The following is a 27,604-nucleotide window of genomic DNA, read 5'->3' on the forward strand; positions in this document are numbered from 1 at the left end:
GCTTCTTTCCATCTGAGGGATAGAAAAGCAATTCCTTTTTCCTTCTGAAAAAAAGGCTACTTGATGCGTTAGCCTTTACTTGAGACCCAGGTAGCGAATCTGAGCAGTACAACTAAGTTTTAACTAAACTATTATGCACTGAAAGATTTTAGAGTTTAAATAACAACAACAAAAACCTCCAAAACTTTAAAGGTTTCACTGGGCCTTAAATTTAAATTAATTCATATGTATAGGTTTTCTGAAAATTTTCCTCAAGAAAAATTTTGGTGAAACAAAATTACCTTGCACTCTTGGAAAACCCATTCTTGAGGTCCTTCTGCACGTAACTTCTGAATGTATTGGAACATGTGCAAAATTATATCTTCAACGTGTACTGGAAAAAAGGGGCACACTTCAAAACCATTTAGTCCTTGAATCTTACAAAGCAGTGAGCTCACCCCTAAGGTAAAGTCAGGTAAGTACAAATGGAGTCTTCACTTCCCTGAAACTGGTTTGAGGGTCCCACACATGGCCCTCCAGCCTCTGGGACATGTAACAGAAGGGACTTTGGGATAGTCAATGAGCCAATGAAAAGCCAAGTACAACATAATAACAAATTTTTAAGGAGGAAAAATCATCCATAAAACGAAGGCCAAGTTGCACATGAAAAATATGATGGATGAATTGTATAAATTAAAGGTTTTATGGCTTTATAATATAAAACAGATCCATGGCATTAAGACATTTTTAAAAATGTATCATAAGGCAATTTTCATTCAAAACCAAAAAGGTCCATACTTACATAATCCTTCCTCAGTCAAGTCCACATTAATGATAAAAAACATAAAACCTCGGGCTCCTTCCTTCTGTCCACCAACAAGAGTATTTACCCAGCCTATAACATTCAAAGGAAATCAAAACAGGATTTTATGTGTGGCTTAAGATTTATTTATTTATTTATTTATTTATTTATTTATTTATTTATTCATTCAGAGAGAGAGAGAGAGAGAGAGAGAGAGAGAGGCAGAGACACATGCAGAGGGAGAAGCAGGCTCCATGCAGGGAGCCCGACACGGGACTCGATCCCGGGTCTCCAGGATCACACCCCGGGCTGCAGGCGGTGCTAAACCGCTGCACCACCGGGGATGCCCGTGTGGCTTCTTTTAACACAAGAATGTTCTTTTCAATTCATGCTGTATGTTCCCAAGATATCAGAATGAACCACTTGCAGAAAAAGAGCAAAAAAATCAGTTCAGAAAAACTATTTCAGACACTTAGAAGACTGAAGTGGTTTTGTTTTGTTTTGTTTTGTTTTGGGTTGGGCGGTTTCCTCAAGACTCTTCCAATCAGTTCCCAAGGGAAGAGTAGAGTACTGTGATTAAGTGTTACATAAAAGCAGAGCCTGAGTTGAGAGGGGCCTTGGAAATCATCTATTGACTAGATGCTACTATACCCTCTGGTCTGATGGATAAGAGCAGGCAAATAAATAATGTTTACTGTCATTTCGCAGAGATGGTAAAGAATATCCAATGTGACCTTTTACTTTTTAAACCTCTCTGTTATTTAAATACATAGCACAGGGGTGCCTGGGTGGCTTAGTGGTTGAGTATCTGCCGTCGGCTCAGGGTGTGATCCCAGAGTCTCTGGGATCAAGTCCCACATCGGGCTCCTCGCAGGGAGCCTGCTCCTCCCTCTGCCTGTATCTCTTCCTCTCTCTGTCTCTCATATGAATAAATAAATAAAAATCTTTAAAAAAATGTAGCACAGTATCTTTTGAAAAATCTAAACTTCACTGCAGAATACTGAAGGGTAAAACAAATTATGGGGGGAAAAAACCCCAAAGCAAAAAAACAAAAGCACACTAACAACCAGCACCCTCACTCTCCCGTAAACCCAAAACAGTCTCATCTAAAAATGTTCCTTCACGCAAAAATATTTAAGAGAAAACAAGAGCCAGAGTAAAAGGAAAGACTTACCCTTTGATTTAAGTTCTGATAACAGACTTCCAGGACCTTCATGACCAATTAGATGACCAAGATAATGGCCAGGATTTGATTTGTAGTATTTCTGAAGGTCAGGTATGGGAAATGTCACATAAAGATTCCTAATATCCTTAATGGGTACTATTTTGTAAAGTTGCTGGAAAAAAAAAAAATCAAAAGATTAGCTGTATCAACTCCTACTTACTGAATAATATAAACTATGAAGAATACAGATTTTCATGAAGAATCCCAAATTCAAAAGAAAATTAAGTGCCAGAGAAAACTGTACTGACCACAAAGAATAACTGGCTCTTTCTAAGTGGAATTTCATTACAGTCGCAGTATAGCCCATGTCTGATCCCCTAGACCATGCAGCTCAATATACTTGCCTTCTGGCACTAGAGAACAGCTTCTGCAGTTTATCAAGACTATAACTACCAAAACTACTTTTATTTTTTTATTTTTTCCAAAACTACTTTTAGCATGCAAAGATCAGATATATATTGCTATCTTTTTGGTGATACATATCCCTAATAAATGTGAAACTGATTTGATTATCCAAACAAATATTAAAAACTATATAAATAAAACTTAGAAAATTTTTCATCTACTCTAGTAAACTAGACATATATTATGTCCAAAAATTAAAAAAGAAAAAATATTAGAAATACATGCACTTACTTTAAGATGTTCTTCTTGGAAAGGGTGTTCAGGAAATTCTGGCAATGGGACATTTTTGTTCTCAACTTCAGAAAATAGCTTTACCACCAGATTAGTTAAGTCGTCTAAGGATTCTGTAAGAAAACAGACAATGAAAACAATTTTAACATGAAAGTATTTAAAACCTCAGTATCCTCTATATACATATAAAATCACTACATTGTATACCTTAAACTTATGCAATATTACATATCAATTTTATTTCAACAAAGCTGGAGAAAAATTGTATCTCAATAAAGCTGAACAAAATGTTAGGATCTCATGAAAAATCTTAGGACTATTAAAATAGAAAATCTACAATTTTTTAAAACTGCATCTGATAAAGTTGAAGCACTCCATTCAATCCTGCCAGTGCCTGTATAACTTCTAAAAGCTAAGCAATATTGATAATTATATCTGACACATTCCTAGCTCTTTACAATTTAAAAAACTATTTCACAAATGTTATCTTGCAATAAATTTAAAACACGTATTAAAAATAGAAAAATCGGCTGCATTTGGAAAACTATTTGATCAATTGCCAACAGGCACATACTAAAGCATCAGCTGGTAGATTATACTTACTTTATAAATAGACACAATCTAAGCCCATTGTTAAAAGTCAAATGTTAGAGTCTGTGAGTGATTTTGAGGGGGAAAAGTAAATAAAATGGTGAAAAGTGTCTTGGGTAGGGAGACTAGAGGACTTGGATCCTAATCCTGGCTTCACCAACCTTATCAACTGACTACTTGGAAAACCTGGTTAACCACTTCTGGTTCTGTAAAATGAGAACACTGGGTAAGATGATCACAGGTCTCTTCCAAGGTCTAACGTTGTATGATTCTGTATCAAAATATGGCAAACTCATCCAAAGACTTGTAATTGTTGGTAGAACTACATGGCCACTTAAATTATTCTGTGTTATCACCTACCTATATTTTTTAAAGAGTTATACTTGAAAAACTTATAAAGCTGTATGTATAGTATGTTTACTGTAGCGCTGTTTATAACAAAAACTGGAAATGACCTAAACATCTATGAGCATGTGAATATTATGAAATGTCTACACATTAGAATTTTATGCAGTCATTAATAATGGAGAGATCTCTATGTGCTGATACAAAAAATATCTCAAAGCTCTATTAAATGAAAACTGCAAGCACTCTCAGTTAATTTTTTAACAGGCATACCTATATATATGAATAAAATTCCAGTTTTGGAAGTGTAACAAGAAATTACTTAAGGTGAGATTTCTGAGGAGAAGGCATTGTCATCACAGAGGAAAAAAAAACTTGATTTACACTTCATACCTTTCTATGTGGAATACACTTTTTTCCATGTACACCTATTTCTATCATTCAAAAAATGAAAAAAGGAAAAAGGTTCCTTCCCCACCCCCCAAAGTAATCTGTCTTTCCAATTTGGGGCTCAAACTCATGAACTCTGAGATCAAGAGTGGCATGCTCTACTGAGCCAGCCAGGTATCCAAAAGGTTATCTTTTTATAAACAAGGTAACATCTCACCTTGATTCTGTCTCTCCAAGAATAGGTTATTTATAAATGGTATAAACACTGATCAAGTGTTACCATCAGGAAGCATTTGGATCAAATAAGAAATTTCTCTTAATATTCTAGGACCCATTTGGAACTTTTTCATGAACTCTCCAGAGAGTATTTAATCACTATTTGAGATTTGCATTTATATAGTATGAAATTCTCTAGTAGAGACAAATATAGGCCTATGAATATGGCATTTGCACTTTACTTATAAAATGTACATATTTTTACTTCAATTTTTTTGACATGTATGTAGGACCTCAAAATGTCCAGAGCCAAATACAAGGCAGATGAGTAGCTGCTTATTATATGACAAGTAAACTTAGGAATGGAGTGGGTATATTTGGAGCAAGAGATGACAGAGATATCTTCATGCACAGATGGAACATGTGACTTGAAACAAGGGCAGTAAACAAAGACTTATCAACCTGAGGTGCTGACAACAGCGGGGTCCTTTAGAGCAAGGTTCTACCAGGTGTGCCTTTCAAGTATTTCTACTTTAAAAGCTTAAGTTAACAATGTAGCTTTTTAAGGTAAAGCAGCTATATGATGCTGCAGTCTGTCTTCTCCACTACACAGTGAGTTACTGGAGTTCAGGGAAAGGAGTCCCTTTCATCGTTACATCACGAGGACTTGGCAATCCCAAGGTCTGTACTTGATAGTTACCTATTTGCCAAGTTTCCAGGTAATTAGTGCTGCCACAACTAGAGGGATGGTCCCGTGGGAGAACAGAGAAAAACTTTTTTGTCCCTTTGTGACAGAGATCCTTCCACATGGTTACTCTTTTCTCTCCCCTCATCCTAGAAGAAGGAGCGGATTTTCTATTAATCCTCTGAGAGATCCTGTTTCCTCCTCATAACTCTTATAGCAAGGACACCTCTTCCAGGACCCTTACCAATTCCACTGAACTTAGCACACTAAGTTCACAGTCAGTCACACTAGGAGAGTGACATGTATATCATCAGAGAACTGAAACATCTTTTAGACACTTATTCTGTCACTTCCACTAAACACAACACGGAACACAGGCCTCCTACCTGATTCATCTGTTGTCATCATTAGTTGCCCAATAAGTGCTTATGGAAATCAAGGGTTTTTTTTGTCTCAATACAACACAGACAAAAATATTCCCAGGACTAGGCTCTAAATACCAAGTGATATTTAACACTCTAGAACTACCCAAAAAAAAAAAACCAAAAAACACTCTAGAACTAGCTACCATTAGCAAGCACACAGAATTACAGATATACTTTTTATTTTGTTGGCATCACTCTTTGGATCAATTTTATATCCTGGTTCTTATTACCAACTTAAAATATATATAGTTGCTTATTTTCTGCTTACAAACTAAAATTTGTCAAAAGTAGAAAACCAACAATAAATGTAAAAAGAAGGAAACAAAAGTCATCATAATCTCATGATTATGGAATGCTAAAAGTAGGTACCCTTTATGGAGCATTTGCTACGTGCCAGGCACTATGCTGAACACTTTTGCATTATCTTGATTAAATCTCATAAAAGTTATGAGATAGCACACCTCCATTTAAAAAATGTAAAAACGGGATCCCTGGGTGGTGCAGCGGTTTAGCGCCTGCCTTTGGCCCAGGGCGCGATCCCTGGAGACCCGGGATTGAATCCCACGTCGGGCTCCCGGTGCATGGAGCCTGCTTCTCCCTCTGCCTATGTCTCTGCCTCTCTCTCTCACTGTGTGCCTATCATAAATAAATAAAAATTTTAAAAATATAAATAAATAAATAAATAAATAAAATAAAATAAAATAAAATAAAATAAAATAAAATAAAATAAAAAATGTAAAAACTAAAGTTCAGGGACCTGAAGTAACTTTATTAGCTCGAGGCCACACAGCTAAGTAAGTGGTATATCTGGAATTCAAACCCAAGCTGTAAGAGTCTAGAGCATGAGTTCTTAACTACTTTTATCACATTAAATTTCTAGCATGTTTTTCTATTTTGTTGTATGTCTATACCATATATGTATATTATAATTTTTTATAAATCCCTAAATGGGATCATATAGTACATAGTTTTTTTACGGTGCTTGTGTTTCTATTGGACATATTAAGAATATTTTCCCGTGTTCTTAAAATGCTGCCATTAAAATTGATTCATTCAGTATATATTTACCATGTGCATATGATGTGTCAAGAACTAACTCAGACACTCAGGACAAAGCAGTGAACAAAACAGCTTCTATTCTCAAGTAAATTACTTTCTAGTACGGTGAACAATGATAAATATTTAATATTTCAGGTGGTGATAAATGTTGTAAAGAAAAATAAAGCAGATAGGAGAACAGAAAGTGGGAGAAGAGATGCAATTTTCTATAAGATGCCCTATTATATAGTTATAACATCATTATTTAACCTATCTTCTATTAATGATCAGACCATTTCTAACTTTTCACTAATAAGTATGATACTGACAGAAACATCTTAGTGCATCACCTTTTTGAATAAATCTGGTTATTTCCTTAGATTGCATTTCTTGAAGTAAAAACATACTTTTTAAGGGTGATGTACCTTGCTAACCTGTTCTCCAGAAAGTCTAGAGCAACTGCATAAATTGTTTATACCACCACCAATACAAAAGTGCACTATTCCTCTGAGTATTACTTAAAAACAATAACAAAATTATGGTAATTTAACAAGTGGAAGCACTATACTGTATCCAGTTAATTTGCATTTAAAAAGTCAAGCCCTTATATAGAAGCAGCCCAAGTGTCCATTGAGAGATGAATGGATAAAGATGATGTGGTATGTGGTATGTGGTATGCATACACAATGGATTATTACTTAGCCATAAAAACGAATGAAATCCTGCCATTTGCAACACACAGAATGGACTAGAGAGTATAATGCTGAGTGAAATAAGTCAGAGAAAGACAAATACTATATGATATCACTCATGTGGAATTTAAGAAACAAAACAAAGGGGGAGAAAAAAGGAGAGAGACAAACCAAGAAACAAACTCTTTAAAAAAAAAAAAAAAAGATTTTATTTATTTATCCATGGGGGGGGGGGGGGGGGGCGGGCAGAGACACAGGCAGAGGGAGAGGCAGGCTCCATGCAGGGAGCCCGACGTGGGACTCAATCCCAGGTCTCCAGATCACGCCCTGGGCTGAAGGCGGCGCTAAACTGCTGAGCCACCCAGGCTGCCCAAGAAACAGACTCAATGGCAGAAAACAAACTGATGGTAACCAGAGGGGAAGTTGGAGGGACAGGTGAAGTAGGCGATTGGCATTAAGGGGTACACTTGTCGCGATGAGCACTGGATGATGTATGGAATTGTTGAATCACTATATTCCAGAAACTAATACAACACTGTAAATTAACCAACTGGAATTAAAAACTTTAGAAAAATAAGACTAAAAAATAAGAAGATAGGGGATCCCTGGGTGGCGCAGCGGTTTGGCACCTGCCTTTGGCCCAGGGCACGATCCTGGAGACCCGGGATCGAATCCCACATCGGGATCCCGGTGCATGGAGCCTGCTTCTCCCTCTGCCTGTGTCTCCGTCTCTCTCTCTCTCTGTGACTATCATAAATTAAAAAAATAAAAAAAATTAAAAAAAAAAAAAGAAGATAGACAAGAGTCAATTTGCTGTTTATATTCCAAATCATTTTTCCAGTGTATCATCTGCCTTTTTCCCCCCCTATCATTTGCCTTTTAATCTTATTCCTAGTTTTCTGAATTGTTTTAAGGTCAAATCTGCTCATCTTTCCTTTTATATCTCCTTTCTTTGCTTTTATAGGTTTATAATACCTACTAGTAATTTATATTTTTCTCAGGTCTCCATTTTAAATCATCTATACTCCTTTTTAGAACACAGAGTTATAAAAAAGAAGAAGAAAAAAAGAACACAGGGTTAAAAACAAAATTCCCCCCTTCATATATTCTCCAATAAGGAGATCATTTTCAAAAGCCTCTGAGCAGATAAAAGGCCGTATCTTCTATCCTTCTTACAATATTTTGAAAGAGCCAAATGGAAAACTTAGATTATCTAATTCTATGAAAAATCTTAAGGATTCTTACCTCGACCTAACACACAAATAGCCATTAAGTTGGATGAATAATAAGTAGAGTGGAATTTCAGTAGCTCTTGCCTGACATCAATGCCTTCTTGGTTTGGTCGAGTCTCTAAAGTGTATTTGTTACCTAAAAAGGAAGAAAAACATTTCTTAGCAAAACATAAATATGCAGACTTTAAAGTTATGGAATTATTACTGACATTGTTATAAAGTAAACTTAAAAACCAGAGTTCAAGCTAACACACATAATGATTAGTTAATATGTCTGAATGTATGTGGAATCAACAGGAGAGAAGAGTACAAATTAATAACATTTTAAACTACAGAGGGTTTTCCCTCAGGAACCTAAAGGGCTTTATGAAAATTATACACCTTAAAATCCCTCTGAGATAGAGGTATGATGAGCACTTATAGGACAAAATGAGATCTATGTGGCCTCCATTCACACTTACTTTAAGTTTCAATTCCCTATGTGCTCCATAATTAATTGAAGAAAGTCACAGAGGGATCTTTTCGGAAGTTGCCAAGTTATTTGTGGAAAGAAATGTACTATTCTTGGCTGAAACATTAAATTTGTGATGTGAATAAATTCTCATGGATTTGATCTAGACTGGTAAAAATAGGATATGATGCTAATTTTATAAGTCTCAAGCAATGTATAATATATATATATACACATACATACATATATATATATGTATACATACGTACCACTGAGAGCTCTTATGAAATCTAATAACTAACTCAATTAGGGCAAACTATGCAAGTCAATAGCAAATGGTCACAATCTCTAAGTACTACCTTTCTAATAAAAATCCTGTAGTTTAGGGAATTCAGAGAATTCTAATGATTGGTGTCTCCCTAAAAATGGCATTTTGACTAGAAAGATCCTAAAATTTTGCATAGAAACTTTTATTGTTGTTCCTGCTTACTCTACTAAGTGGTTGCTATCTTCCATCTGCAGAGATGAAACTATGACAGAACACATTCTTTATATATTTTCTTTCCTTGGGTCATTATAATGGCTGTACTGAACTGGCATTGGAATCCACTCATTAAATTGGGTATCTAGAGAGAACCACCAGATGGCGTTCTTAGATCCAGTCTTTAGCCTTGTAGAGCTGCATAATACTGAGCCAAGATTTCATGCCTGAATGCTTGAAACAACAAATGTAGCATGTGCAAGCAACAGCCTAGCAAGTGCCCATTAACTTAAGTCACAAAGTGATCAAATGTACTCAATATTCACTAGCAGTAGCCTGCTAGTCAAGTTTTCAGGTTTTTTTTTTTTTTAAGATTTTATTTATTTATTCATGAGAGACACAGAGAGAGAGAGGCAGAGACACAGGCAGAGGGAGAAGCAGGCTCCATGCAGGGAGCCCGATGTGGGACTTGATTCCAGGTCTCCAGGATCATGCCCTGGGCCGAAGGCAGGTGCCAAACTGCTGAGCCACCCAGGTGTCCCAAGTTTCAGGTTCTTAAATAATTCTCTCAGTTTCTCACTAAAGATGCAGCTCAATTCCAGATTTGCTCTACTTGAGGTCCTGAGACATTCTCCAACTCAACTGGAGAGATTCAGGTGCTCTTAAAAATATCCAGAAGAGGGGGCACCTTGGTGGCTCAGTCAGTTAAATATCTGCCTTCGGCTCAGGTCGTGGTCTCAGTGTTCTGGGATTGAGCCCCGCATTTGGCTTCTTGCCCTGGGGAGTAGGGAGTCTGCTTCTCCCTCTTTCTCCCTCTGCCCACCCCCCCACTTGTGGTTGCTTTCTTGTTCTCTCTCTCAAATAAATAAAATCTTAAAAAAAAAAAATATCCAGAAGAAAAAGCAACCTTACTGGGTAATGATTTCAAGTCCTTTCATATTAAGGTAAACTCTTCCTTTTCTAATTGAAAATTCTAAAAGCCTCAATTCTAGGAGTACGAGTCTTTATAGTTTCCTTAGTTATTTACACTGCCAAGCTCAGATTCCTACAATATGTGAACTAAGAATGACATACCAGGGTACTCAAGTTTGGAGATATTAAGTCTTATTTCAACAGACAATCAATGTGATAGTGTGAGATCAAAACCAGAATTTTAGTCTAAATGTGACCTGATTTGCCTACCCACAATCACATCAATGTTCTAGGTTTAAAAAAAGCTTAAACTTCATATCAAACGTTATGAAGACTGAGATCATGGCCTCCAACTAAACTTAAAAGTTCCTTCAGGTTGGCCAGCTCTAGAACATTCTGCTTTAATTTTCATGCTCCTGGGATGCCTGGGTGGCTCCGTGGTTGAACATCTGCCTTTGGCTCAGGTGTGATCCTAGAGTCCCTGGATCAAGTCCCACATCAGGCTCCCTGCACAGATCCTGCTTCTCCTTCCTCTGCCTATGTCTCTGCCTCTCTCTCTCTCTCTCTCTCTCTCTCTGTCTCTCTCTCTGTCTTGTGAATAATTTTTTTAATGTAATTTTCATGCTCCTGAATATCCTACCATTTTATCCTTTTTTTTTTTTTTTTACAGATTTTATTTATTTATTTGAGAGAGTATGTGCAAGCAAGAGAGTACAAGTGGGGGAGCAGCAGAAGGAGAGAGAGAGAGAGAGAGAGAAGCAGACTCCCCACTGAGCAGCGAGCCCAGACATGGGGCTGGATCTCAGGACCCTGAGATCACGATCTGAGCTGAAAGCAGCCGCTTTACCAACTGAGCCTCCTACCCCTGGTTTCACTGCCAAGTCATGATCTCAGGGTTGTGGCTCTGTGCTGAATGAGGAGTCTGCTTCACTCCCTCTCCCTCTCTGTGCGCACAAAAGCACGTGAGTATGTACATGCTCTTTTTAAAAGAAATAAATCTTAATTTAAAAATAAAAATAGAGATAAAGTAGGAACATACCCCAAACACACTAAAACACAGATCATGGCAAAACACTATGTTATATTAAAATGACCCAAAGAACTGCGACAGAATACTAGACTAGCAAAGAGAATGAATAATCCACTGTTTATATGCAGCAGTATAAATAAAGTTCACAACATTAAGGTAGTGTGAAAGAAGCCAGACACAAGAATATACACTTCTTCATTTCATTTATATAAAGCATAAAAACAGGCAAAATTAATCTGGGTTATTAGAAGTCAGATTGAGGTCACCCTTAGGGGATGGACAGTGACTACAAAGGGGCACAAGCAGTACTAGTGAGTGCAGATAATGCTGTTTCTTCACTGGCTGCTGGCTCCATGATGTGCTCAGTTTTTGAAAACTCAGTGATTGATACAATAATACCAGAACATTTATTTAATTGATTATTCAAATAGCAAAAATAAAAACAATTTATCAGAACCACACACATTTTTCTGCATCTTTACTCTACTTTACAACAAAAAGTTAAAAAGAAAAAAGTGCCAAAGAAGCCATTGTCAACAACAATGTAGCTCACCTGAGGCCCTAAATCGAATGATACCAGATCTCTGGTCAAACTGCTAAACAGACACTCAGTCACATTTGCTCTGAAAAGTGGCTTTTAGCTATAAATAGATACCATTCTATGAATCTACATTTTCAACTCTTGGCTGCCTAGATGTTTTCACTCTTTTTTTTTTTTTAGATTTTGTTTATTTATTTATGAGAGACACAGAGAGAGAGGCAGAGACAGAGGCAGAGGGAGAAGCAAGGCTCCATGCAGGGAGCCCAATGTGGGACTCGATCCCAGGACTCCAGGATCATGCCTTGAGCCAAAGGCAGGCGCTAAACTGCTGAGCCACCCAGGGATCCCTGTTTTCATTCTTTCTAATATGTGATGACAGAAGGAAATTACAGTCCATTTGGGAACACCAGTTCTATATCCTCTGAGGTACCTAAATTAGAAAAGGAAAGTCAGTTCTCCACTATGACTGACTCTCTTGGGATCAGGATAGTCAGCTCTCAATCCATCGACAGAAACATGGATACTAGGTACGATGAGCCAACCAAAAAAAAATTTTTAATAACTTTTTGAAATAATAAATCAATACATATACAAAGCATTTTCTTTGGCAACTGGCAGACGAAGAAGTCAAAGATTCAAAGGATAAGAAAGAACTGACCAGCATACATCATTACTGGCTTGAAGACAGGGAGGACCATGGAGCAAGGAATGCAGGTAACATTTAGGAGCTCGAAGCAGTCCCTGGCTGACAGCCAGCACAGAAAGGGTGATCTCAGTCTTATGGCTAAAAGGAACTGAATTTTACCAATGGTTAAGAATGACCTTGGAAGATGTTTTTCCCCAAGCCTTCAGATGGGAACTTTATATAGTCAATATCTTGGTTTCAGCCTTGTGACACCATGAGTAGAGAATTCCAGGCCATGCCAGACTTTGGACTTATAAAACTAGGAGCTAATAAATGGGTGCTGTTTTATAAATATAATAATATTTTTTAAAAATATTTTTTATTTATTTACTGAGAGACAGTAACAGAAAGCACAGAGGAAGAGTGAGAAGCAGGTCCTCCTGCTCAGCAGGGAGCCCGACCTGGGACTTGATCCCAGAACCAGGGGATCATGGTCTGGGCCAAAGGCAGATGCTTAACTGACTGAGCCACGCAGGCATCCCTATAATAATACTTTTAAAAACCCAAAAAACAAAAGGGCCAAAGAGTCAGGCTTGCCATTAAGTTTATTAATCCTTTTATAACAAATCCTTGTATAACTCCTTTAAAAGAGTTTACTAAAAACAGGAAGGCTAGCTGATGGAATTTCTTAAGAAATCGTTAGATGAGGAAATGAAGGGAAAAGTAAGACATAACGCACAGAACTCTGTAATTTGTCCCTAAATCAACTAGACTCTGTTCACAGAGGAACAGGCACTGGCTTAGGTGTTCACAGAACTCTCATCTAATCCAGTTTCAGCCATCTTCTGGCTGCATAACCTTGAACAAGTTACTTTACTTCTCTTAGGCTCTATCTCGATTCTGACATTGGTAGGAATGCATCAAATTAGAAAAAAATCCATGTAATAAAGCTTAAGAGTAATATTTAACATTCAGTAAGTAGCAAAAATATGGAAGTCCGATGATACCAAATGCTGTTTAGAGATGCAGAGAAGTGAGAACTCAGCCACTGCAAGAGAAAGTATAAACTGAATCAACCGCCAAAGCAACAATTTGGCAATATCTACTGAATATGAAGATGTGCATGAATATTCTACTTCACAGTAATTCCACTGCTGGATACACGTACCCTAAAGAACTCTGTGCATAAGGACATATGCACAAGAATGCTCATAGAAGCACTATTCCTTTAACAGGAAAACAGGTAAACAGTGATATATTCAATGAAATTTTCAAATAGCAGCAATAAAAATTTAAAAACGTCCCTGAGGTACATTCACCAATATGGTAACTCTTACAAATATCATGGTGAATGAAAAAATACAAATGGCAGAGATTACTCACAATAAAATACCATCTTTGTAAAACTAAAAACTATAAAACATATTGCTTAAAGGGAAATACATGACTAGTGATATTTAAAAAAAAACAACATGGTGGGACACCTGGGTGGCTCAGCAGTTGAGCATTTGCCTTTGGCTCAGGGCGTGATCCCAGAGTCCCAGGGTCGAGTCCCACATCGGGCTTCCTGCATGAAGCCTGCTTCTCCCTCTGCCTGTGTCCCTGCCTCTCTCTCTCTCTCTCTCTCTCTCTCTCTCTCTGTGTCTCTCATGAATAAATAAATAAAATCTTAAAAAAACAAAACAAAATCATGAGACTTGACAGTCATCAAACTTAAGACAGTGGTTACTTCCCAGAAGCGGGAGGAAAATGCAACTGGAGAAGAGTACATCAAATGCTCAAACTGTACTTATAATGCTCTGTGACTTTAGTAGTACACAGAGAATGATCTGGCAAATATTTCTAAACCTATCTTTTATGACATAACTAATCTGTAAAAATGTTATAGTAGTCAACATAACCCTTGATGTATAACAAAATAAACATACAATAAACAGCAGATACTGTTGTTACGATGTGAATTTTATCTATGAAGGACTCCTGGCTTCTGAGATCACAGAAACTAATGGCATTATAGTAGAAAAGAAAAGCTCAGCAAATGGTCTAGATGACTTTCCTCAACCTAACAATCCATGCATGGAGAAAAATGGGAATATGGCTGGTATAATAACAAATACCAACCAGTCTAGTCTCTAGATACATACTGTCTAATTTAGTACTAACTCAGCTAGTCATTCATATCAAACTGAAATACTGCTACCAAAACCCTGATTCCTATCTTTCTGGCTCTGTTACCATTACAGTGAGCTCCAGCAGGGGACTGAATGGACACCAGGGCAGCTTACTGAGACACTTCCACTCTGGACCCACTGGAGAGAGCACTGGCTTGGCAGATGGGAGATTGAGGATTTCTGGTCCTGACTCCATCATATATCAATTAAGCAACCTTAGAAAAGTCTCTCATTATCTCTAAGGGGTCATTTATTTGATCTGCAAAATAAGGACTATATGCCCAGTTGTTAAGAGCCAGGGCTCAATCCCTGACTTCTCCGGCTCCTAGCTGTGAGATACAGACAAGTTTCTTAACCTCACTAGGCCCCAGTTTCCTTACTTGTAACTAAGAATAAGAAGAGACCCAACCGGGATCCCTGGGTGGCGCAGCGGTTTGGCGCCTGCCTTTGGCCCAGGGCGCGATCCTGGACACCCGGGATCGAATCCCACATCGGGCTCCTGGTGCATGGAGCTTGCTTCTCCCTCTGCCTGTGTCTCTGCCTCTCTCTCTCTCTGTGTGACTATCATAAAATAAAGTAAAAATTAAAAAAAAAAAAAAAAAAAAAAGAAGAGACCCAACCTCAAGGATTGTTAGTATGATTAAATGAATAGTCTGTGTAAAGGCTTAGCACAGAACCTGTCAGACAATAATTACTTAATATTAACCTGGGTTGTTGTGAAGCTGATGTAAAGTGATAATCAAGATGAAAAAGGTTTTGTAAATTATAAAGCTCAGTAAATACTATCTTATATTTTCATTGTAACAACTACTTTAAATTCTATTAAAAAAAAAAAGAAAAGCTTACAAATTCAGTACTAATATATACAAAAATTGAATTCATTTTCCTGGAAAATTCTGAAGCCAGGAATTTCTTATACTGCAGAAAAGACTGAGTTTGAAGTTTTAGAAATCTGTTTTAGAATCTAAAGCTGTCTGCAACCATATGTCTGATAAGATTCTCAAGGAAAGGTCAACTTGATAGTTATAACCATAAAAATCTTAAATGTTGTCTGAAAACGCAAGATTCTGAAAGTTTTGTTAATATATCTACAGGTAGTTACTTGGAATTACAGTTAACCCTTGAAAAATGCAGGTTTCAACTTCACAGATCCACTCATATGCAGATTTTCAATAAATACAGTACATGTATAAATAAATACAATAAATACTGTAAATGTACTTACTCTTGTGACTTTAACATTTTCTTTTCTGTAGCTTACTTTCTCATAAGAATACAGTATACAATACATATAACATACAAAATATGTGTAAACTGATAGCTCATGTTATTGGTAAGGCTTCTGGTCACACAGGCCATTAGTAGTTAAGTTTCCGGGGGAGTCAAAAGTTATACAAGGACACTTGGCTGGCTCAGATGGGGGAATGTGTAACTAAAGCCTTTTGGGATGTATGAATTTTCCTATAAAATTAAAAAGGGCAATTCTCTTACACCTGGATTAGTATATGCAAGTACAAGATGCAAGTCAAGAGATGGGACTAGAAGTGAAAACCTTGTAAATGCCCTAATAAAGCACCTGTACACTTGATTAATCCTGTTCTGGATTTCCATAAATTTCTAGTTTTTCATAGACACATATCCTAGGCAAGGAAAAAAATAAGACAGTAACAACACCCATGGAAAAACTTAGGTAATATTAAATGACTAAGTAGGCTGAATATATCAAATATTTCTATGTGCAAACAAATGAGTCATCACTGAAGGATGCTGGAGAACCAACTCATTTTGAAAACTGTAAATGAAGGGAATGAATCAAGCATTTGTTCTGCCTTTCCTATAAGTATAGGAGAAATAACAGAATTAGAATTAGGGAGGCAATGTTTTGAGGATCAGTGGTTGCAACACTACAGAAAGACAACTGGACTCTATATGCCCCTGATGGAAGAACACACCACCATGTCAAAATACCCATGGAGCGTCTGAGTGGCTCAGTCAGTTAAGCATCTGCCTTCAGCTCAGGTCATGATACCAGCATCCTGGGACTGAGTCCTGCCCAGCTCTCTGCTCGGTTAGAGTCTGCTTCTCCCTCTTCCTCTACCCCTTCCCCCTGCTGGTATTCTCTCTCTCAAATAAATAAATAAAATCTTCAACAACAACAACAAAAAACATGAACCTGATCAAGCCTCCATATCCAACTGCCAATTTGTGGAAATACAAAGGTCAGAGAAATGTGTAAAACTACACTGTTGGGAATGCAAGCAGGAAAATCTAGGCTACAGCAACCAACCTAATCCTGCAAGAAGTATATTCCGCAGGGGTGAGAGGAGGGAGATGAAGGATGAATCTATACCTGTATACCAAAAGATATTTAAAGACCTTTCAATTATTAACATTGAACATTATGTGGACCCTAATCCCAACAAATTTTTTTAATTATATATTTTTATGAGACAAGTAGAAATTTGAAAACTAGATATTAGACATTAGTGATAATATTTTATTTTTGTTGTTTTTAGAAGAGTCATCATCTTTTAGAGACATACTGAAATATTTATAAGTAAAAGGATATGATGTCTAGGCTCTCTTCAAAATAATACAAGAGGGTGAATGGGATTGTGGATTAGTCAGGGCAGAGTGATGCATACATAGGGTTCATTACAGTATTTGTCTGCTTTTGTGGGTTTTAAAGTCTTTAAAAAGGAAGAAGAGGGGAGACACCTGGATGGCTCAGCAGTTGAGCATATGCCTTCAGCTCAGGATGTGATCCTGGAGTTCCAGGATCGAGTCCCACATTGGGCTTCTGCATGAAGCCTGCTTCTCCTCCATCTGCCTATGTCTCTGGCCCTCTCTGTATAAATAAATTAAAAATATATGAATAAATAAATTTTAAAAATAATAATAATAATAAAAAGGAAGAAAAGGGGACGCCTTGGTGGCTCAGGGGTTGAACATCTACATTCGGCTCAGGGCATGATCCCAGGATCCCAGAATTGAGTTCTGCATTGGGCTCCCCACAGGGAGCCTGCTTCTCCTTCTGCCTATGTCTCTGCCTCTCTCTCTGTCTCTCATGAATAAATTTTAAAAATCGTAAATAAAGAAATAGGAAGAAGAGAAAAGGGATGGAGGGAGGGGAGAAAAAGTAAATGATTAACAAAATCAACGTCTGACTTTTGTGTCATTATCATTATCCCAAGATCAGGAGTCATTCAATTACCTTCTGGTTTATATTTTTCTGTTTTTTTTTTTTTTAAAGATTATTTATATATTTATTCACAAGAGACACAAAGTTGGGCAGAGACATAGGCTGAGGGAGAAGCAGGCTCTCTGTGGGAAGCCTAATGCGGGATCATGTCCTGAGCGAAAGGCAGACACTCAACCACTGAGCCACACAGGTGCCCCTGTATTTTTCAGTTTTTTTTAATTTATTTATTTTATTTTTTAAAAGATTTTATTTATTTATTCATAGAGTCAGAGAGAGAGAGAGAGGCAGAGACACAGGCAGAGGGAGAAGCAGGCATCATACAGAGAGCCTGATGTGGGACTCGATCCAGGGTCTCCAGGATGACGCCCTGGGCTGCAGGCGGTGCTAAACCGCTGCGCCACCAGGGCTGCCCATTTTTCAGTTTTAATGTATTTCCCTGCTCTGTTCCTTCTTCTTCCTATGGAAAAGCATGCTCTGTTATAACTAAACTGTTTTAACTCGTGTGCTCTAAGACACTGGTTCATGCCTTAGTCTTTTCTTCTTCACACAGTTTTGGGGGCCAATCTAACATTATGGCAAAGAACACAGGCTTTGAGTTCATACTGACCTGATATTAAATCCTCTAACTTACACAGAATTTCCACTATCACCCTACCTCCCTCTCCCTGCATCCCCCACAAGGCTATTCTCTCTCAGTTCATCTCAGCATCTTGTCAAAGGGCATGATGAAATTTCAGTATTGTGGTGAAGGTTAAGTGACATCATATTAGGTAAAACACCTACCCCGGGTATGGTGTTTAATACTCATACAATAAATATTATTTCCCTTCCCTCTTGAATAGTTGGCTGTTCCCTCCTTCTACTTAAGAAAATCCTACCTACCCTTCAGGAGAATTCAGTTTGCACCTCATCTGAGGCCCCGGAAAATTCAATTCCAGGGAATCCTAAGCAGGTAGAATAGAATAGTGATTAAAAGCACCAGATTTAGGTTCAGATCACGGCTCCAGCACGTAAAAGCTGAGTGACCCCAAGCAATTTAATTACCTTCTCTGAAGTGTTAGTTTACTCATCTATAAAATGAAAATAAGAGCACATACCTACTGAGGATACTGTAAGAATTAAGTTAAATAATCCAGGTAAAGTACTTAGCACAGCACTCAATAAAACTTAGTGTAGAGGAAGAGAAGGAAGAGAAAAATCCTGGAAAATCAAATCCAAGGTTATACTCCAGTGAAATCCTTGGTTTATCTTAACTCTCCAACTCAACTATAAGCACCTTGAACGTAATGATATTGGTCACATTTCTTTGCATATCCTGATGTATTTTACATGTAGGGGGGTTAAAAAAAAAAACAATTATTTGTTAACTAAGAGAGAAAACATCATCTGGGCTAACTTGCTTTAATTCTTCTAATCTTATGGCACTTACTACAGAGCATACCCGAGTAAGTAACAACAAGAAAAATGGCACCCACACCTAAAATACAGCACCATCCACCCTCTTTTTTCCGAGTGCCCTCCCACTTTGTCTTTCATTCCATCCATACAACAAGGAGTGCCTGTTTTGTTTCCCTTATCCACTTCCTCACTTCTTTTATTTCCTCCCCAGCTAACTAAATACAGTTGTTTCCACAGTGTCTGTGGTGTTAGGTTAGAGAAAAAGATCACTAAAGGGCAGCCCAGGGGGGTGGCCACCTTCAGCTCTGGGCGTGATCCTGGAGACCCAGGACTGAGTCCCATGTCGGGCTCCCTGCGTGGAGCCTGCCTTTCCTTTTCCAAACTACTTTAAAAAATCCAACTCTTCCTGCTTTTATTCCATGGAGAGGCAAAATGAATGAATAAATGGCATCCAACTTATCAGGAACTGTGGAACTAAAATTAAAGGCACAGGTAATGATAAATGAAGGAAAAAGCCAATGTGGGCACCAAGAGAGCAACATTCCTCTAATAATATATTACCCTATAGTCAGTTCGCCAAACCTACTTCAAGTAGCTGTTGGCTGACCAACTCACCCTTCGTGGCAAGGTCCTTTTCAAAGTTTTGACACCCCTCACAGCTATTATATGATTATTCTGAAGGTCACTATTATTTATTTAAAATTATTATAGTCCCCAAACCTTTTGCTAACCACCACCTCTCATGTACAACCTCATTTAATTTTCATGTCAACCTGATATGGGAGGAAACTAAGGCTTACAAAAGTTAAGAAATTTGTCCAGGTGGGACACCTCAGTGGCTCAGCAGTTGAGAATCTGCCTTCAGCTCAGGGCATGATCCCGGGATCTGGGGTCGAGTCCTGCTCTCTACAAATCTTTTTTAAAAGATTTTATTTATTCATGAGAGACACAGAGAGAGAGAAGACACAGAGACACAGAGAGACAGAGACACAGGCAGAGGGAGAAGCAGGCTCCATGCAGGGAGCCCGACACGGGACTCGATCTTGGGTCTCCAGGATCAGGCCCTTGGCTGAAGGCGGCGCTAAACCGCTGAGCCACCCGGGCTGCCCATAAATAAAATAAGAAAGAAGAACAGAGAGAGAGAGAGAGAGAGAGAGAAAGGAGAGAAAGAGAGAGAGAGAGAGCGAGGAGAGGAGAAAAGTAACAGAAATAAAGAAAATAAAGAAAGAAGAAATAAAGAAAGAAACTACAGCCCAACTCCATAAAAGCTCCCGCATACTAGCCACCTCACAAATACATCAGTCCAGAAACTGCCACCCCCTCCCCCTCCTCGCCCCTTCCCTCCTTCCTACCTTCCCGCACCTTCCTCCTTCACTCCCTCCCCCTCACACCCCTAAGAAAGAAGAAAGAAAGAAAGAAACTTGTCCAGAGTCTCTGAGCTGGCCAGTGGTAGAGTGAATATTCACATCAAGCACTGCCCAACTTTGGAAGCCAAAACTTAAAATCACCTAGGAATATGCTAGTTGGAGGTGGGATTCCTGGCTGAAGTCTAAGGCTAGGAGAGTGATACAGAGATTCATGAAGACATATTGTGTGGAGATAGATTTAACACACAGGAGCTATGAAAACAACTTTCAAACAGAGTAACTGACTTCAAACAGAAAAATATTTGCCAGATGTCAGTTTGAGAATGTGAGAACTCTGAGCATGTGAACCCAAGACATAGGAAAAAGGACAGCAATTTAAAGGCTTATCCTGCTTGATTAGACCAAGGTTTACAAAACCAAATGCTTACTAGAATAAGACAGGTAACCTACAGGTTTCTTTTGACACAGACAAGCTTAAGTAGTAAACATACAAATAGTCCTCAACACACAAAAATAGGCTTTTCCTGTTCATCTTGAAAAGTGTTACCTTCTCAGCCTTTCATCTTCCCCTTTTTGTTAGATAAATGGGTAGAAGTATTTCACATTTCTCCTTTAAAACTATAAAATATTTATAAATATTTAACCATACAGAATTACACCATTTACACTATGTACTTACTACAGTTTTATCACTCTTCACATTTTTGCCATATTTTGTTATAAAATTATTTCCTCTCTCCCCCCACTCCCAGAGATACTAAAAAGAACTTGGTGTTTAATAATTCTTATGCATATTTTATACTATATTATATGCACATAAAGACATTAACAAGATGCAGTACTGTTTTGCTGGTCTTCAAATTTTATAGAAAGTTATCACACAAAACATATTCTGCAACTTGCATTTTGCTCAAAATATTTTGCTCTTTACCTGGTTGGGATAAGCTTACTAATTTTAAATTTTATAGAATATTCCACTGTATGAACAGACCAAAATGTATTAATTTATTCAACTGTTGATAACATTTAAGTCATTTCCTACTCTTCACTAGTTCAAATAATGCTTCCAGAGCATTCTTGTATATGTGCCCTGTGCACAATGACTAAAGTTGTTTCTTTCTAGGGTGTATGTTAAGAAATAGGTTTCTTGGGTCAAAAGGCATGGGCATCCCTTCATTAGATATTGCCAAACTGCTTTACAAGATGAATGAACCAATTTATTTTCCCAAAACAGCACATGAATTTGCTTTTCTACATCCTCACCAATACAATACTCAGTTTTGTCTTACTTTCGATTGTTGCCAACCTGATAGGTATGAAATGGCATCTCATTGTTTATTTTTAATTTAATTTGTTAAAGATTTTTTTTTATTTATTTGAGAGAGAGAAAGTGCACGAGCATGAAAGAAGGGGGAAAGCAGAGGGAGAAGCAGACTCCTTGCTGAGCAAGGAGCCTGATGTGGGGCTCAGATCCCAGGACCCATGAGATCCTAACCTGAGCTGAAGGCAGACACTTGAATGAGCCATCCAGGTGCCCCTAATTCTTTTTTAATTAGGCTCCACATCCAGCATAGAGCCCAACGCAGGGCTTGAACTCCCAACAGATCAAGACTTGAGCTGAGATCAAGAGTCACTCAACCAACTGAGCCAACCAGATGCCCCTCATTATTTAATTACTTAATTTTTTATTTTTCCCCATTTTAATGATTTGAGCATCTTTTTAATGTTCACTCAAATACCCTCTTGTGTAAACTCCATATTCATATCCTTCTTCCTATTTCTCTAAAGAACGGTTTTATTTTTTACTTATTTTCTTACAGAAGTTTTTTTTTTTATAAAGATTTTATTTATTCATGAGAGACACAGAGAGAAAGGCAGAGACATAGGCAGAGGGAGAAGCAGGCTCCCCATAGGGAGCCTGACGCAGGACCCAATTCCAGGACACCCAGATCACACCTAAGCCACAGGCAGACGCTCAACCACTGAGCCGGTCAGGTGCCCCTTAATTCCAGTATAGTTAACATAAAGTGTGTTTCTGGTGTACTAACTTTTTTTTTTTAAGTTTTTTTATTTATTTATGATAGTCACACAGAGAGAGAGAGAAAGAGAGGCAGAGACATATGCAGAGGGAGAAGCAGGCTCCATGCACTGGGAGCCCGATGTGGGATTCGATCCCAGGTCTCCAGGATCGCGCTCTGGGCCAAAGGCAGGTGCTAAACCGCTGCGTCACCCAGGGATCCCGGTGTACTAACATTTTATGTTAGTGGTTCAACAATTTTATACATTAGTTTTTTTCATGATAAGTCTATGCTTAATTCCCTTCACCTAATTCATCCATCCCCACTAGTTAAAGTTTGTTCTCTATTGTTAAGAGTCTGTTTTTTGGTCTTTTTTTTTTTTTTCCTTTCAGAACACTTTTCTTTTTCTTTTTCTTTTTTTTTTTTAAGATTTATTCATTTATTTATTTATGATAGAGAGAGAGAGAGGCAGAGACACAGGCAGAGGGAGAAGCAGGCTCCATGCTGGGAGCCGGATGCGGGACTCGATCCCGGGGCCCCAGGATTATGCCCTGGGCAAAGGCAGGCGCCAAACCGCTGAGCCACCCAGGGATCCCCTCAGAACACTTTTCTTAAGATAGAGGGAAATATAAGTTGTGAAGTTCTCTTTTCATAATTAGGTCTAATTGACCTGGAACTTATTTTTGTGCATGGTAGGAGATGAGCATCTAATTTTACTTATTTCTACACAGATAATTTCCCCTTCATCTGTTTGTAATGTACCTCTGCCTTAGGTCAAATTTCCATATATATGTGAGTATATTTCTAGGGTCTATAATCTATTATCTTCCCGTAATCTTGCACCAATTCCACTATTATAACTACTAGAACTTAATAATAAGTGTTTGTATCTGGTAGAATTAGTCCTTTCTTCCATGTTCTTCCAAAGTATCTTAGCTATTCTTGGCCTTTTACTTTTTCTTACTAATTTTATAATCAGATTATCAGGTTCCTCAAACAAAACTAGGGTTTTCAATTGGATTAAGATAAATTGATGTTGAACTTACATCTGTGTGATACTGAGTTTACCCATTCATGAACATAGTTTATCTCCCATTTACTCAAGTATTCTATTATTCCCAACATATATTACTTGCACCTCTTATTAGATTTATTTCTAAATATCTTATAGATATTTTTATACTGTAAATGAAATCACTTTTCCTGTAACATTTTTCTAATTGATTACTACTGATACAAGAATGGAATTTTAATGTTTATCTTTTGACAACTTTGGTGAATTGTTTCTAATGGTTGATCTAAAGATTTTCTTGAATATTTTTGTACAATCATGGAATAAGTTTTTTTTTGCTTCCTTTCTACCTTGTATATATCACATTGCCTTCCCTTATTACAATGATTAGTAGCTATAGCATGGTACAGCTGAACAAAAAAGTGATTACATAGTATTCTATTTGTTTTTGCCTTTCAATGGAAATCCTTTTGAAATCTGATCATTAATTATGTTGATGCAGGTTTTTATCAGCTCAAGAGTTTTTTGTTGTTCTTTTTTTGAAAGAGAGCATGTGCATACACATGTGCATACACGAGCAGGGGTGGAGAGGAAGAGCAGAGAGAAAGGGAGAGCGAGAATCTTTAGCAGGCTCCACATGGGCTTGACTTCATGATCCAAAGATCATGACCTGAGTCAAATTCAAGAATCAAAACACATGATCAACTGAGCCACTCAGGAACCCCTCTTGCTCTTTTTCGTCATGAAGGAGTGCTGAGATTTATCAAATGCTTTTTCTGAGCCTACCAAAATGACTGCCTAACACTTGAGTTGGGACCCATTTGATTTAATGAAAATAAATTTAATGTATTGGTAGACCAGAATTTTTTTTTTAAAGAAACAATATAAGAGAGGGACCAAGATATTAGATAGATAATGTTTGGTAAAACTTTTGCTTTAACTGCTTATACAAACACACAGGGATCCCTGGGTGGCGCAGCGGTTTGGCGCCTGCCTTTGGCCCAGGGCGCGATCCTGGAGACCCGGGATCGAGTCCCACATCAGGCTCCCGGTGCATGGAGCCTGCTTCTCCCTCTGCCTATGTCTCTGCTTCTCTCTCTCTCTCTCTGTGACTATAAAAAAAAAACAACAAGAAAAACACACATATGTGTTCTGAGTTGGTTAAAAAAAAACATGCTTTTCAGTGGGTCATATACAAAAAAAGTCTGAAAGCAACTGATCTATACTATTTTGAAGCATGAAAAACCATTATAAAGGACAAACATTCTACTGTAAGGTTTCCTGAAAATTAATAACACAATGCTTAGCTTTTGTTCATTTAAAAATACTCAGTTTTTCTTGGGATGCCTGGGTGGCTCAGGGGTTGAGCGTCTGCCTTGGGCTCAGGGCACAATGCCAAGGGTCTCAGGGTCAAGTCTGGCATAGGTTTCCCCACAGGGAGCCTGCTTCTCACTCAGCCTATGTCTCTGCCTCTCTCTCTGTGTCTCTCATGAATAAATAAATAAAATCTTTAAAAATAAATAAATAAAATACTCAGCTTTTCTTGGTATCTTTATTTAAATAATAATGTTTTAAATATATGTTAATATTTTAAGTATTATTAACATAATAAATTATAATCCCTTGATGAAGAAAATGACCCACATTCACAGAAAAAACATCTGAAGTCACTAAAAGTAAAAAGTAAATTAAGTGTGAATTTTTCTGAGAAGCATTCTTTTTCAAGGATCACTTCTGTAAAATGTTGTATGTATAACTTCTACAGTGAGAATATACAGCTTCCATTATGTTCCAAACATATCTATGACCTTAAAAAGGGACAAAATCTCTACTCTAAAAAGTTTAATGTTAGTTTATACTTCCTTTTTTTAACTAGTTTTTTAAAGATTTATTTATTTTAGAGAGAAAAAGAGTGCGTGGATGTGCGTATACAAGTAGGGGAAGGGCAGAGGGACAGAATCTCAAGCAAACTCCTTGCTGAACATGGAGCCAGATGTGGTGCTTGATCTCATGACTCTAAAATCATTACCTGAGCCCAGACCAAGAGTTGGACACTTAAGAGTGCGCCCCTCGTTTATACTTCTAAAATCAGAAGTAACTTGGCATTTGCATTACTTCTATCACATTTTCTGTACTTTTGTACTGAGTCTGGCTCAGTCATCTCTTGGCTGTTTATACTACTTCATACCACTAACTGCCTAGCCTTGTTAGTGGTTTATAAAAAAACAAGTTTTGTCCAAAAAAATAATAATAATAAAAAATTAAAAAACAAGCATGCCCTCAGAATCCATCTTTTTTTTTTTTAAAGATTTTATTTATTTATTCATGAGAGATACACACACACACACACACAGAGAGGCAGAGACACAGGTAGAGGGAGAAGCAGGCTCCCTGCAAGGAGCCTGACGTGGGACTCGATCCCAGGTCTCCAGGATCACACCCTGGGCTGAAGGCGGCGCTAAACCGCTGAGCCACCCGGGCTGCCCCCTCAGAATCCATCTATACATACATGACCATTCAATGTTTCTCTTTGCCCATCATTCCTAAAACCTGCCTCTAGAACATTTTAAGATTGTTCCCTGCTTGTGACCAGAAGTAATATCACCTACCTTATTCACTGGATTTTTTTCTGGAAGATTTGTGGTTGCTTCCTGATTATGATTTGCCACTGGTGAGGCTATTTAAAAAAACAACTCCCAAAGAGGAGCTCCAACATGTTCTGCACAATAGCAGCACTGTTGGTGTAAGTAATCAAAACCTACCAGAGATACTACTTAAAAGACAAAAACCATTTGGATGTAATGATTTTGAAATTGATTTTTTTTAAAAACTCACATCCCCTTCTTGATATACCATGAATGCTGACATTCTCTACAAAAGCCACCTTTCTTTCCTTTTCTTAGTAGGAGTGGGGCAGAGAGAGGGGAAGAATCTTAAGCTGGCTCCACACCCAATACAGAGCTCAATCTTATAACCCTGAGATCATGACCTGAGCTGAAATCAAGAGTCGGACACTTAACCAACTAAGATGCCTAGGTGCACTCAAAGCCACCTTTCAAACAGCTCACCATTACACAGACATTTTAGGGACCACAGTATTCATCTTAGCAATGACATTGATACTGAGTGCCAAGTCCTATACATCTAAAGAATATAATAATATCTCTGCTTCTAATCGCAAATGTTTAAAAACTCCTATGATTCTCTCTACCCACCCCATAAATAAATAAATCTTAAAAAAAAAAAAAAAAACTCCTCCTAATTCGGGGTACCTGGCTGGCTCAGTCGGAAGAGCATGTGACTCTTACTCTTGGGGCCATGAGTTTGAGCCCCACATTGGGTGGAGAAATTACTAAAAGCAAAACATTAAAAAAAAAAACCCTCCTTCTAATCCTACAAGCTATGTTAATTCCCTGGCTGCTGTTGGGATATACTGGAATGGTATCCACACTGAAAGAAAGCTGTCTTTATAGTCTTAAAACATGTTCCCCAAAATAAGTTATATAAGATGCACAAATTTGTAAGTATACAAGCAACCTATATTTTTATGCCATTTTATAATCTACAAAGCAGTATTTTAATCATAGCAACCTGTTAATGATGATTACATCTGGTGAGTAGGACTGGCAGGAGTAGATGAGGAAAAGAGAGTTGCTGTTTTAGCTTTTTTAAAAAAATACTTTTGCACTGTTTAAATATTTAAATTAAACATGTACTTTTTAATGAATAACTGAATAAAGAAAAAGGGCACAATTATGAAATCAAAGATCTCCACATTTATTTTATTCTATTCCCTGTCATTCTTGGAAAGAGATTGTAGCACTCTGAGAGCAGGGACCTGGTGTGCCTTTCACAGAGTTCCAGCTCCCACAGAACCACCCCCATGAGGGATGATAGGCATGTAAAAGGAGTTGAGGTGGAAGTGATGGGAGCAAGATGATTCAAAAAGGCTAGAAGTAAGCATTAAAAAAAGTACTTCTATTTGGAAGGTAGACTTCAGAATAAAGATCTATTATCTCTCTTTGAAATGCTACTTAACATCTATTCATGCCTCTAGCTGTTATGCTCCTAAAACATTTAGACCCCTGTTTGAATGATGACCAGAGTAAGCCCTCCAGAGGGCTAAAAAATTGCTTAGGT

The 27,604-nt window shown here is 37.7% G+C and overlaps 1 protein-coding gene across 1 annotated transcript in view; it reads right to left on the bottom strand.

The window, feature by feature from the left end:
• The window catches only part of IDE (insulin degrading enzyme), a 122,847-nt gene that overhangs the window by 51,688 nt on the left and 43,555 nt on the right, over positions 1 to 27,604 (bottom strand). The window contains 5 exon segments of the mRNA NM_001314100.1: positions 282 to 373; positions 782 to 874; positions 1,956 to 2,118; positions 2,643 to 2,755; positions 8,270 to 8,392. Of these exon segments, the coding sequence (NP_001301029.1) occupies positions 282 to 373; positions 782 to 874; positions 1,956 to 2,118; positions 2,643 to 2,755; positions 8,270 to 8,392 (584 nt within the window).

The sequence above is a fragment of the Canis lupus genome, chromosome 28, assembly GCF_011100685.1.
Source record: "Canis lupus familiaris isolate Mischka breed German Shepherd chromosome 28, alternate assembly UU_Cfam_GSD_1.0, whole genome shotgun sequence".
NCBI classification, from domain to species: domain Eukaryota; kingdom Metazoa; phylum Chordata; class Mammalia; order Carnivora; family Canidae; genus Canis; species Canis lupus.